This window comes from Ostrea edulis, chromosome 2 (assembly GCF_947568905.1).
Source record: "Ostrea edulis chromosome 2, xbOstEdul1.1, whole genome shotgun sequence".
NCBI lineage: Eukaryota > Metazoa > Mollusca > Bivalvia > Ostreida > Ostreidae > Ostrea > Ostrea edulis.
Genome location: NC_079165.1, coordinates 16,659,090 through 16,673,659, shown reverse-complemented (window position 1 = coordinate 16,673,659; position 14,570 = coordinate 16,659,090). Strand labels below are relative to the sequence as shown.

The 14,570-nt window shown below is 34.1% G+C and overlaps 2 protein-coding genes across 3 annotated transcripts in view; both read right to left on the bottom strand.

The window, feature by feature from the left end:
• LOC125679758 (polyketide synthase Pks13-like) overlaps window positions 1-14,570 on the bottom strand; it is a 104,292-nt gene that overhangs the window by 67,711 nt on the left and 22,011 nt on the right. The gene's annotated exons all lie outside the window — the stretch shown is intronic.
• LOC130052127 (patched domain-containing protein 3-like) lies at window positions 277-13,181 on the bottom strand. 2 transcript variants are annotated; one of them, XM_056156228.1, is made up of 4 exons: window positions 10,960-13,181; window positions 6,964-7,990; window positions 4,779-4,985; window positions 277-3,542 (listed from the first exon to the last, which is right to left on the bottom strand). In XM_056156228.1, the coding sequence occupies exons 2-4, from the start codon at window positions 7,985-7,987 to the stop codon at window positions 1,903-1,905; spliced, it is 2,871 nt and encodes a 956-aa protein (XP_056012203.1). In that variant the 5' UTR covers window positions 7,988-7,990; window positions 10,960-13,181; the 3' UTR covers window positions 277-1,902. The 2 variants fall into 2 exon arrangements, with proteins under 2 accessions (XP_056012203.1, XP_056012204.1); XM_056156229.1 differs by lacking the exon at window positions 10,960-13,181 and adding an exon at window positions 9,137-9,500.

Sequence of the window (14,570 nt, the reverse complement as noted above, 5' to 3'; positions counted from 1 at the left end):
TGGTTTATTCATGTTGTTTAGTAGTTCGCAATTCTGTGATGGGAGTTTCTTTAGCCTTTTGTATAGCACTTTACATGCAACAGATGGTGAATACTCACCATGAGTGAACAATTTTCTATTGGGACCCAAAACAGGAAATAGACAAGAGAAAACTGGAAACAACAACTATTTGGCTTAATTCCTTACTTGTATATTTCATTTCTTTTTATAAAAAAAAAACGCACTTGGTGACTTCATCTTTCAGTCTCCCTTCTTAATGAAAACTAATAACACAGCTCAATCTTGCAACTTTATTGAGAAAATTATATATATAAATATAATCCAGAAATAAGTATATGAAATCTACACAAGATGTACAATAATAAAAATATCACAAAGCTGCTTTAGTATATTTTATTAGTTACTTTACTTCTTGAAAAGTATGATGGATGTATATGTATATATATATATATATCAATGGTTGATAATACAAGTTTTACATATACCGAAAATCGGATATGAATGTGATATCAATTCTGTAGATAGGGATTTCAGACAATAAAGACTCATATGTATATGCGATGGGTGGGGTAAATACATGAATGTATGCATTCAAGTTGAAAATAAACTACATAAATAATTAGCGCTCCGTGAAAAAGTATAGCCTGGGTGAATCGTTGCAGTTCAATCCCTCATGTATTTTCAAATATGAAATGTATTTCTTATCTTCCCAATTTATTTCATTTCTGTCGGAATTTCCAACCGTCATAACAGATATATTCTATTTATCACACACTTTGTACAACTGTACCCCGCTCAGAAGGAAATGGCGGTCATTACAACTTGTAAATATAGTAAAAGCAAAAAATGGAAATGTATATCTTAATGTTCATAAGTAAAATGCTTTACCTTTAGCCTTTTCCCATCTTAACTTCATTAGAGTTCATGATGAGGCTACACGTTCAGGTAATTTGTATTGAATACTCAGAATACAGCCATAAAAGTGTTAGGCTATTTCACCAGGATCAAGATGTAGATTTCTTACCTCTACTCAAAAAAATACAGATATGTTTAATCTCATCAATCCTATCAAGAATACCAAACTTAATAATATGGAAAACACGGATCCCTCGACACACCAGTGGTTGGATCGCGTACCTAGGAGGAATAAATATACCCATTTATCTAATTGTTTTGAATAAAAGTTGTAATACATCTAACATCGAAATTAAAAAAGACATAGGTATATTTCGCACGTTTACTCTTGCCCCACCATAGTTTTTCTGTAGGGTCTACATTCAAAACTATTTATAAATTGATTGTACAAACTGTACGTAGAAAACTGTAAGTGTTCCTGATTACATGCATGTCAAACTTGAATCGATATGAGTTGATACACACTTTGAAGTATAATCACGATTATGATTGATCGCTTCTCCTACATCTCTATGTTAAATAATCCCATGGGGACCCAAGTTAGAACAGATCATCAAAACCCCTTGCTAGTCGTAACAGGCGACCATATAAGGTGGTCCTTCAGATGATACCTTAAAAACCGAGGTCCGCTGTCAGAGCAAATATGGCACGATAAAGATCCATCCCCTGTGAAAGGCCGTGAGCGTTGAGCAAAGACTTAAATTTTGCATCTCCATTTAAGTGAAAGATTCTCGAGAGGGACGTTAAACAATATAAAAGCTATCAATCAAATTTATGTTAAATTTGCTACGCTTTCTTAAGAGCAATGTTCATCTCCTCACTCTATGATTCTTTGTGTTTGAATATCAACCAGTGGGAAATGGCAATATGAAGTGTAGATAGTTTAAACAAAATCTTACATAAAAAAGAGATACGGTGGATATACTTTGATTGAATATATAAACAAAATATTGTCAAACTTTAAATGGATGTTATATATTGTTTTGCTCAAGATGCGTGATTTTTGTGAGGTTGGTACATCTTATACCCATCACCGATATCTTTAACTATGCCTTGTGGAATGTTTTCATCATGTTGAGAACTACTGTTAGGTCTCGACGAGTTTGGTTTTGGTAAAGGTCTTGGTAAAGGCCTTGTTTGAGATACCGGTAGATCTCCATTCATAGAAGATTTTTGCTTATCAATCGGTGTTTCCTGATGTTTTTTATCGTTGGCGTTGTCAAATGATGACCAAAATATTCCTGACGAAGCTCTTTGGGATCTAGAATCGATTGGCGAATCGATTACTCTCCCAGACTGTATAGTGTGGAAGCAGGGCAACAATGCATATAGTAATAAAGGAAGAAAGAACGCCGCATGTATCAGTCCGAATCCAATTACCAAAAACATCAGGATACCGAAAGATTGAAAAATGTAGCTGCTGGAAAATGCAAGCATCAGTATCCCCAATAGCGTGGAAAAAGCCGCATTTACAACAGGGCCACCGGATCTATCAATAGCGTTTTTTAGGATTGTGTCGCGACTGTTTCCCTCAACAGACATGAAGGCGTGGCAAATGTGGACGCTAAAATCGACAGAAAACCCTACACTCATCACCAAATGAATCATAGTTATTGAGCTCAATGTCAGATCCCAGTAGTACATAAAACCTAATATTCCGGACAGGATGCTGATAAGTGTGATGCATACTATGGCAACGACTCGCAAATCGGGCATGAATATAAACGTTACGACCAGCATTGCAGCAACTGCAATACCCAGAGTTTGGAGAGTGCTAGGCAGGATTTGTACGTATTGTTCGAAGAAAACGAAAGCCGGGGTATAGATTATACAGGGAAGTGCCGTATTCTCTGTTATTTCCCTCATACGTTTCATGAAATCCCCTTGTTCATTTGATGTTTTCATATTTTTTGCCTTAACATAAAATTTGGATGACAGCACTTTGCTTCTAGAAGTATCAAAAACAATGTCGTTTTCAAAGGATTGTCCACTCTGTGACGCCAAGAAGTCCTTCACACCACTAACAAAATTTGATTCGGTGGCGGCATTATAATGTGCAGATTGCTTGTAACTTGTAAGCCAATTTATCTCAACATTGTCATCAACATAACTGTCCAATTTAGTCTTGGATAACACAGAATTTATAAGATTTTGTGTTTCACTCCTGTGGTATTCCTGTTCTGAAGTCACACAAAGCGTAATCATTGGTTCAGTGGTGAAATAATTTTCGTCCCACACACTATACTTGTAGTAATAGGAATCTTTTGAAACTAAATTGAATAGCTGAAGGCCTTGTTGAAGATTTACACATCCATATATTGAAGAACTTAGGTAAGCGAGGAATACAACAACGACGACAAATTTCCCGATAGTATGATTTAAAATGAAAAGGATAAACTTTTTGGGATATTTTTCCATTGGACTTTCCACATCAAGTCTCGTTTCGGGGGGCGATCCAGGAACACATAAGAGAAAACACTTCGACTTATTTTCATATTCGTTTCTCGGTCTTACAGTTTTACAAGAACAACAGAAATGTTTGCTCCCCTTCGTTCTATGTTCATTAATCGTTATAGCCGGACACAAAAAGAAAAGTTGATTTAAATAGCAAAAGAACACCGACACACCTGAAAGAAATGAGATATCAAATGAAATATAATTTATTAAGAAAACATTCAAGCATCATCATATTTTGAAGGTGTATAACTTAAAACCAGGCCTGGATTTCTCGGGGGGAAATGAAAACGAAACTTTGCGGGTATGTTAAGGCAGGTCATGCTTCATTTATGCACGTATACTGCATAATTTTTAAAATCTGTCTTACACAGAGAGAGGGAGCTACTAACTCTTAAAAACTATTTTGGTTGTTTACATGAGAGCATGTTGTATCATAACAACATGACAAACATGCGTTTCCGTATGACGTCATTGCATGACTGTTATAAATAGATCATGGATGTACCTTAATAGAAAATGGAAAAGTAGCACACTACTCCAAGATTTAAATATTGGTGTAACTGGCGATAATGACGGTAAAACATCCATAGTATATCAGAATTACTGATATAATCCTACCACTTTCAATAAGAAATAATTATTGAACATTTAAACACGAAACCATCTAGCCCATGTTTTACATTTTGCACCGATGCTATGCAGTTTTCTTAACAGACGATTCTATCAGTAATTGCCGTGTACATTAGTTTATGACCTTTCACACGGTGTATATAAAGTCTCTAAAAGTATGCGGCCTAATGCGCTACTTTTGCAGTTTTATTTCAGTGTGTGACAGAGGAAAATCAGATCGACATGCTAAATGGAATGTTTTCCCCGTTAAACAAAATTGTCAATGAATGATATCAACATACCTTCTTAATATCAATAAATTCTCAGCGTTTCACATCTATATTCTATATATCCCATGTCATATATATTTCAAATACTCCACATTTTGTCGATATTTGCAAGGCACACATAAACAAATTCCTTGCATGTGTCAACGTCACTCGATGTATAGTCATGACGTCATCAGTTTACTTTCATTATTGATCAGACAGAAATTACACAACAGCAGTATAGCATTTCGAATTTCGTTGGATCTTAGTAGCTGCATGGTTTATTTTATGCATAAATAAAACTTAAATAAAAAATAAAATCGGAATTTAATATATACTTAGTGAATAGTTATTTCAATTATGACGTCACAGTGTTTCGCGGATTTTATCCCAGTAGATTTTCATAACCTGATTTAACGTACCCGCGTTGGACTTAAGTCGGGCATTTTTTAAAATAAATTTTGACTGCTTAAATGATAGTTAATTCAAACAGAAATTTAAATCGGATAAACAAAAGAATTATTCTACCTGTGTATATGCAGAAATTCCGAATACTTTTGAATACCGACGATGCTCCAACGACAAAAGCCAGCAAATCTGTCAGTGACGTAATCGTTATGGCAACTGCGCCCTTCTGCATCATGAAAATCACTCTTTGTTTAATGGATACTTCAGACAGAGGTGGGGCGTCCGCCATTCCGGACATGAGGATGAACATATCATCTATACCAATCCCTGCGAAAATTGAAAACATGGGTAAATAATTGATATCATTTTAATTGATACTTCACTTAGAATTTACACTTCCAAAAATTATTTTTGTGAAGGAATGGTGGGGAATGTAGTTGCACAATGTGCTTCTCAAGGTTGCTCCATCTCTACGCTTCTCAAGTCCACTATTAATGTTTTGCTTTCTTTCATTATCTATTTATTCTGCCTAGTTTTTAATGATTGGTAAAATGTACAAAATGTTGGAATTTATTACCTAATGTTTAAAACGGTAAATAAGTGAATAATTGTTAATGATGATTGTTTTAAAGTATCATTCACGAGTGTAGGGGGGGGGGGTGTCACAAGCTGTAAGCGACACTGATTTTGATCAATGAATATCAGCCCCAGGTTCATGGAAGTGATGGTTTGTTATCGTGTCAACACCCATCTACCATGACACGGGATCTTTATCTGAAAAATCCATTATTTTTCGCTTTTAACACTGGCCGTTTGGGAACGGAACAATTACTATCAGTGCTAAAAATATTTTATCTTTAAGATGGCTGCCGGAAAAGAAACCCATGATTACCCGGATGCGAAGTCAATACCCTAATCGCTAGACTACCATGTCATTGCTATTAAATGGAAATGAAAGTATTGAAATAATTCACAAATGCCTTGATAAATACACAAATAAGATATCAATAAGATAAATAAAAGATTCTAAAATGAATAAATAGCTAAATAAATAGAAAACATAAGGAAATAACACATATAAAGAAATAAATGGTAATTAATGACACTGACAAGTGAGTTAAAATCTATATTTGAACAATATACATGTAACCAATGAAAATAACAATTTTTCTAAATAATTTTCATAAAATAACCTATGGTCAATTTATAGAAATTTTTACAACACGGATGTCTTCAGTGGTTTGTCTCAGTGTCCTATTTTTGCTGAGCAGCAATACATATTTCATGCCTGTAAGAACATCACACTCAATGACATCATTCCATTCTTACAAAGGACTTTACAGGTAAATAAAGTGGTAAAGGTTGATGTCAAAGATCCAGTAGTCATAATTATCCATTTTTGGTAAAAAATTAAACTTCAAAAAGAGAATTAATGTCCATATGTTTTATAACAAATGCTTTAGATTTCATAATAATCAGAGCAAGAATGAATTCAGAAATTTTTTGCCTTAAAAAAGTATTTTTGCAATGAAATATATAGCGTAAAATATGAAAATTTACTAATTCATGGCACTATGCTGTATATAGCATAGCATAACATGCAATATATTTTGACACATTTTTACAATACATTTTATTTAAAAACATTTGTTTAAAACCTCTATTACAATTTTCATAAATGTTTAATTTTATTCAATCTATTTATCTAACAGCTCTATCACAATTTTAGTAAATGTTGCATTTTATTCAATCTATCACCCTTGAAGGCAGAATGACATAGATATTTTTAAACATGATAATTATAGACTTAGGTACATATTAGTAATGAATTGAAAAATAGTGGCCAGGTAGCTCAGAGAAATATTTTCGATCAACGCTTTCACTATGAAAACCGAATATAACGAAAAATCTCAATATCGTATAAGGAATACAAAATAGAGAGTTGGGTAAACATGGATCCCTGTATATACATGTACCAGAGGTAGGATATAATCCAATATATTATAACCTCAGCTATTCTAATCAAGATCCAAGCAAATCACTAATATTGATCTGTAATCCTTTTCTTTGAAAAATGTTTTTTGAAATACTTATAAATTATCATTATCAATTCATAATCATAATGAAAGTATGGTCATTATTATTGAATTATTAACATTAATTTATAAATGAAAAATCATGTTTTTGAACATAATTTGCTATGACTTATAGTACAAAATGAAAATCTACGGATAGATATTGCATTATACTTCATATTTGTGCAGCATGATATACATAGGTGTACAGTGTTTATGAAGAAACATACCGACAACCAAAAACGGCATTACACCAACAATGTTGGTGAACTCCACTCCAATTGCACTCACAAATCCGAAGGCTGAGGCGATGGCCAACACGGGGGCAATGACACCTGCTATTCCTAAATTCATACGATTAGCTACATTATTGCAATTGATGGTCAACGAAGCAATAGATGCATATGTCATCATGAGCGTAAACGTAACGGAGAAAAATTTTATATCGCTATTTGTGTTTTTGTCCAATTCTGTTCCGAGGGAATCTGAGGATGTGTAGGCAATATCTGTCAGATTTGTTTGCAGGTTCTCCATTTTGGCAACAAAAGCCTTTTCCCATTTCTTTGAAAGTTCCACTACACTTGTCTCACTTTGTCGAAGATAGTACTGCAATTTTACTCCAATTGCAGAATTTAACATTCCGCTAGCAGAAACTGCCTGCGCAAGAAAGGGCGACAAGATATATTCCCCATAAACTGGGTAGGTTATATTAGGGATTATGAAATTGTCTTGAAATGTATTCAATAGTACAACAGCACTAGCGATTCCTTCGTTATGATTCGAACCTGCACTCAGATCATCATAAGTATAGGTTTGTCCAGAGGAATCGCTAACAATTATAGTGTTTCTGATTATAGTGTTGATGTTGTTTATTTCATCAACATAGGCTTGGCTCATTATTGTAGTCTTATTTTTAGAGAGAATCATTACATCGCCATACAGTCCAAAGTCTAAAAGTTGGTAAGAACGAAAACTACTGTTCGTGGAGTCTCCGTATAGGCCTCGTAATACAGAGCGGTCTTTTATTGCTTGACTATCCATCGGTGTATAGAGTGTTTCCACATCATTTTCCATTTCTATATTCATGATTCCAATGGTCAGAAGCAAGTTGACAACAATACACACGATCATTATTTTCACGGGATATGATGAAATGAAAGAACCGAGCCTGCCGAATGCATTCTCTATAAAAGATTCCCATTTTCTGTGACATCTCGAACAACAGGAACAACACGAACTTCCATCGCATGCCATTGTCTGAAAATACAGCATAATTATTCTTGAATCATTGCCATTATTGCCAGTACTATTAAAATCAATCAATGAAGTATCGTCCTCATAAAAAATCAAAGTGATTATTGACAGTAATAGAATCATAGGATTTATCCTGATCGTTTGTATTCAGCAAACCATTCAAGGTTTTATTTTTCTTTGATTCACTTTTTTTGGTTGATAAATTACGTTTTGGATAGCTGAAATGTTCACTCGATATGAATATTTCATCAAGTAAAAATTATATACTGCAGAGAATTTTTATTTCGCGAGACCTTTGTTTTCGTATGAACTTAAAAATGCATTTATTGAAGAGACAAAATTTTCAAATTCACACATTATTAGCAATTGTTTAAATCTTCTATTTGCAAGAATTTAATCACTAGAACTGAATGTTCGTCAATGGCTGAATAATACGTAAATAATGTTGATGGAAACACTCGTGATCATTTTAAGTCCCTATTATGAGTTATATAGCAAAATATTGTTTGTCAATAAATGATCAGAAGCTACGACAACAGGTTATTTATAATGGGATCCTAGCTATAGAAGGTACGACAATAACTTAATTCGAATGAATGGTACAATATAAAGCAACTTCACAAATGTATAGAACAAAACTACCATTGTTGGCGTACGCTATGTGAAATGCTGTAGCCTATGTACAAAGTTGTTTTATATATTTTTTTAAATACCGTTGAATAAAAGTAATGACCAATGGATTCAAGTGATTGATGTCGTTGCTTAAGTAACTAGGTTAAAGCAATTGATGAGAATAATAAAATAATGTATTGATGAACAGATGAATAAAGAAAAAGCACAGTTACACGAGACATATTACAACTACCTGTCCATTGTACCTTTATATAATGATGACCTGTATATTACAATTTCAACTCTAGTTCATACTTACCTGTATATTATGATTATATGTATACGATTTTTATAGATATTTACAAATACCTGTTGTACACAATGATAATAGCATTCCTTTGTTTATAGAGAAGTGCACAGCTAGTTATACAAACTAATTTATATCGTGGATCTATTTTTAACTATCTAGTTATCGAAAACAGCCATCATGAAAGATGCAAATATCACATATAATTCACATACATATAATCTACATACATGAAATTTGTAGGTCTTAATCCAGTGTCAAGACGTTTGTGTCTTATCCCGTATAAAATTCACGGCCTTCAGGAAGTTGTCACTAATGACGGTGGATACGCATAACATTTTACGGTGTATAATGCTATGTGCACGAATGAACCCGGGAATGAAGGACCCATTCACAATTACAATCGATATTACAGATATAGACCTCCAATGATCACGTGTTCTACATTAAGTATCAATCTCGAGATTGGTTGTTAAATCAGTCTTCTACGATTGTATATCCTTAATTTTACATCAATCATACATATTTCTGTCCATTCTTGTTATACCCAAGTCTTCATTGAAAACAATGTCTTACAAATTTATATTATGAAGTGATCGATAAAAATGGCTGTTGTAGTTTTTAACAGACACAACTCCCGCTACAACAACGTTTGAAATGAATAAATGAGTTCAGTAAAAAAAATTAATCTCTGATCTATAATAGTTTATATCTTGTGGTAATCACACAATTGTGTTGATACTTTACTATTATAGTTACGTCAAATCTCTTAACGTTATGCATGATTTAGCTTTGCAAATGGAAATATTCAGTAAAATTCATCGTTGTTGTAGAAAGACGATAAAATGTATATGTGTCTTTGCCCGCTAGAATCGGGTTCAAAGACACAGCTGAGAGATCCGGTAGCAGTGAGTATAGATATGTTGACCTATATCGCACCTGAGATACACATCATATATAGGACACGTATATTGGAAATCAATTGTACGTCATCTCTAGCGCTTTGTCTTTTTTTCCAGTTCACAAATGGCGTGTCTTAGCAACCCACTTTGTTGTCAATAGTGTACTGAAAGTAAAATTTTCTAAATGTTTTATTTTTTCCTATCGCGTTTGAGTTCTTTTTCTTTTCTTGGTTTAATGAATGTTTTGGAAATATGATGCTTAAGTTATCTTTGAAATGTTTATGTACATTATGTTATGAAAACATTATGCAAATTCCTTTATTTTATTAGCTTTACGCAAATTGACAAACCTATGATTTAAAAGTGTGACAAGGGCAATAAATCCTATTTCAAAACCATGCACTGTTTAGCGTTACGGTCACACGTAAGATACACCACCAATACACATCTTCAATTGATAATTGAATTTTAGGAGTCTGTGTGCCAGATATGCAAGAGTTTATATTTCTTTTTTAAATCTAGACAGTCAATTGCCATAAAAGTTTATGTTAGAAGGGTCGCACCAGTCTCAATTAAAATCGACATTTCGCAAATTATATGGCCGTTATGATAACCTTACTGGTATGTACATGCTGCCATTGGATGGAATGCTGTCTTACGTTTTTCATATCAATTGTTAGGCAGTTCTTTAACTACTGATTTTAACTACAGATTATTCCGTTTACTAGACGAAGATATAAGACTCGCAGCGGGTGTGGCCGATGATCAGATGATATTTACCTGATGTAACCTCTGATGTTTTCAGGAGTTGATGTTGTACTACTTTAAGTTTTGTTTCAATATATATATATATATATATATATATATATATATATATATATATATTACACATATATATATTACTTTGAAACTGAACAACGTTAAAAAGATCGAATTTCCTTCTGGAATAATTATGATAATGTAAATTAATGTTCTCAACGATAACTCCTCTTGCCTGACTGAGATATCTTAATACAAAATAAAAGCAATGAATTCAAACCAAACCCTGATTCAATACAATAGAAAGAAATAGCAAGGAAGTAATCTTTTACAGATAGAATGACTAGGAAAAAAGAAACCATAGAATATCGATAGACAGTGAATAGTGTTACCTTTAGGAAGATGTTCCTCCAATTCGAGTTTCTGCTAGGTCCAGACAATTTTTATGTTGTAGGGGATTCACTTTTTGACAGGTAATTAGCGCTGTGTAATGGTGAAACAAAAACGCCACACAGGTTTACGAGATGAGATAAACTGGAAGATTTTAAATAACAGCTTAATATGTCAAGCGCCGTAGAAAAATCCTTGTGGAATTTTCGAAGTGTTCGTATCCCGAAAACGCCCATAAATCTTTGTTTTCTTGAATGGAAATTGAGTCCCTCTTCTGTCGCCTAACCCCACGAGGAAATCATCTTTGGACGATGTAATGATGGCCAATCAATGGTTTTATGGGCGATATATTTTAAATACCGCATATGATACACTACACATTGCCTGTTTGTAACAAATGCTATAGACTTACACGAAGGGGTATTTTCCACGAGAATGAACACGGAAATAACAGATCATTTTACAACTGTGGTCGCTATAGCAAAGAAAAAACAATGCCCTGTCAAAGACACGTGATCTTAGATGAACTCGATCTCCCCTTTGTATCTGGAGTTAAAGTTGTAAAGATCAAATTTATCTTCTCTGATATATCTGTGTTACTTTGTATCTGGAGTTAAAGTTGTAAAGATCAAATTTAGCTTCTCTGGTATATCTTTGTTTACTGTATCTGGAGTTAAAGTTGTAAAGATCAAATTTAGCTTCTCTGAAATATCTTTGTTTACTGTATCTGGAGTTAAAGTTGTAAAGATCAAATTTAGCTTCTCTGGTATATCTTTGTTACTTTGTGTCTGGAGTTAAAGTTGTAAAGATCAAATTTAGCTTCTCTGGTATATCTTTGTTACTTTGTATCTGGAGTTAAAGTTGTAAAGATCAAATTTAGCTTCTCTGATATATCTTTGTTTACTATTTCCACCGTCCACCCTTCTAATATATAACTATCGAAGTATTTAAAGTACCTCAACATTATTACTTTTCCCTATCTAAAATACCAAAATCATAATATCTATAAAAAATACAATAAAAGGTGAAAATTACGAATAGTGATCAATGTTATAACTCTTATAAGGAATCCAAAATAGATTGATTGATTGAATGTTGTTTAACGTCCCTCTCGATAATATTTCACTCATATGGAGACATCACCACTGCCGATGATGGGCTGAAAATTTTAGGCCTATGCTCGGCGCTTATGACCTTTGAGCAGGGAGGGATCTTTATCGTGTCACACCTGCTGAGACACGGAACCTCGGTTTTTGCGTTCTCATCCGAAGGACTGTCCCATTTAGTCGCCTCTTACGACCAGCAAGGGGTACTGAAGACTTATTCTAACCCGGATCGAATACAAAATAGAGAGCTAGGCAAAGACAGCTCCCTGGATATGCCAGAGCTGAGATTAGGAACCCAGGACAATGAAAAATGAAGTATACTTTGTTGGAACCACAGTATAACATTTTGTGCCCTTTTCATTGTGACACGATAGATAGAAAGGGGATTCTGTGATATGGGTCATCCTAGGGCTCTATTACGCATTCAATGACTTGAATCCCCATCATATCTGTGTTTTAGGTTTATTTCTTAATGTACTGGGTAGGGTGACATCACATGAGATCCTTTTCCTCGAACAGGGGATGGGGTGAGTACTTACATGTAGGTAACACAGAAAACTCCCACACTATCTTGTATATATGAACATGAAAGGTGAAGATAGCGAAAGGGATCAATCTCATAACTTATACGCAATACAAAATACAGAGTTGGGCAAACACGGATACCTGGATATACCAGAGGTGGAATCAGGTGCCTAGGAGGAGTAAGCATTCCCTGTCGACCGATCACACCCGCCGTGAGCCCTATATGTTGATCAGGTAAACGGAGTTATCCGTAGTCAAAATCAGTGTGCCAAGAATGACCTAACAATCGGTATGAAACACGTCATACAGCATCTGTCTCAATCCTCCAAGTACATAATTCACAAAGGTGTAAATAAATACATATACGTCATTCAGTTAATTCTTAAGTCTATTTCCAAAACCATGTAAGGGTTCATACAATGTGTACTTGGAAGAATGAAAGGTCAAGATAACGAACAGCGATCAATCTCATAACTCCTTTAAGCAATACAAAATAGATAGTTGAGCAAACACGGACCCCTGGACATACCAGAGGTGGCATCAGGTGCCTAGGAGGAGTGGGCATCCTCTGTCGACCGGCCACACCCGCCGTGAGCGAAATTAAATTAAATGGACCCAATGTAAAAAAAAAAAATAAAAAAAAAAGATTACAAAATGATTACCATGGTTCTCATGGAAAATTCTAGTGTATTTCAATTGAAGATATCTTTGATTATTTACATCACATTTGTATAAGTATCATTGCACGCATTCAGTGAAAGAGATCATTAACTAAATTATGGATGAAAGGTGACGATAACGAACAGTGGACGATCTCATAACTCGTATACCACTATCTTTGCTCCTCACAATAATATTAACAGCTGTGAATGAGCAACTTTCAACTTACTGTGCGACTACAAATGCCAGAAGTGGTGTTAATCAAATGTGAATTCTAAAAAAAAACATTCTAAAGAACTTTTAATAAATTTGAAATCCCAAAATTTTTCTCCGATCAACAACATCAAACCTATTACTTTTCAACACTGTACACGACCATTCCGCACGACGAATTAAAGACTAGAATTTTTTAATTAAAAAACAGTTGCTTTTTCAACAAAAATGGAACACGGATATATCCGTATCTAGTGATCAGTCATCCAAAAATTATTTTGTTAAACACCACTCTGATTCCACGCATTGGTCTTCTGAAGTTAAAATAAGAAATATGCTACAGTTCCTCATTGACAGTATTTTCGTGGTCTTTGGTGATCAGGTCTTTCAACAGTCTGTTGGAATTCCCATCGACACGAATTATGCTCCTTTGTTAGCTGACCTGTTTTTGTATTCATATGAAGCAGGATTTATTCAGAAACTTCTATAGAATAGAAAACATATCTTGGTTTGGCTTTGAACGCGACATTTAGATACATCGACGACGATTTGAATATTAACAATAACTTTCATTCATATGTCGATTCGATATATCCCTGTAAGCTCAAAATAAAAGAACCTACAGAGTCGTCCACGTCTGCTTCATACTTAGATATTTTATTGAAAGTAGGAATTAACGGCAAACTAACAACTCAACTTTATGACAAACGGGATAATTTCAGGTTCTCCATCGTCAGCTTCTCATATCTATGTGGCAGCATTCCATTATCACCTGCATATGGTGTTTATATATCTCAACTGAATCGATACACAAGAGTTTGTGTTTTGAATATATATGTCTATAATTTAAATAATCTTGTATTTCTGTAAACAAACAGTTTATCTGCGATTAGCGAATTCAACAATACAAAGGTATGGCTTAAACAAAATTAATGTGTGGAAGTGTTCAAACAACAAATTGTGTTCATGACTAACCAATTGAAACGAATTATACAGATGTTCAAGAGCATGGATATCCAACGGAAACCGTCAAAAAGGTATCTGCACATTCTCAAAAAAGTGACTCTGAGAGTTGCATTGAGGACGGTTAGATTTCCATACACAGAAAT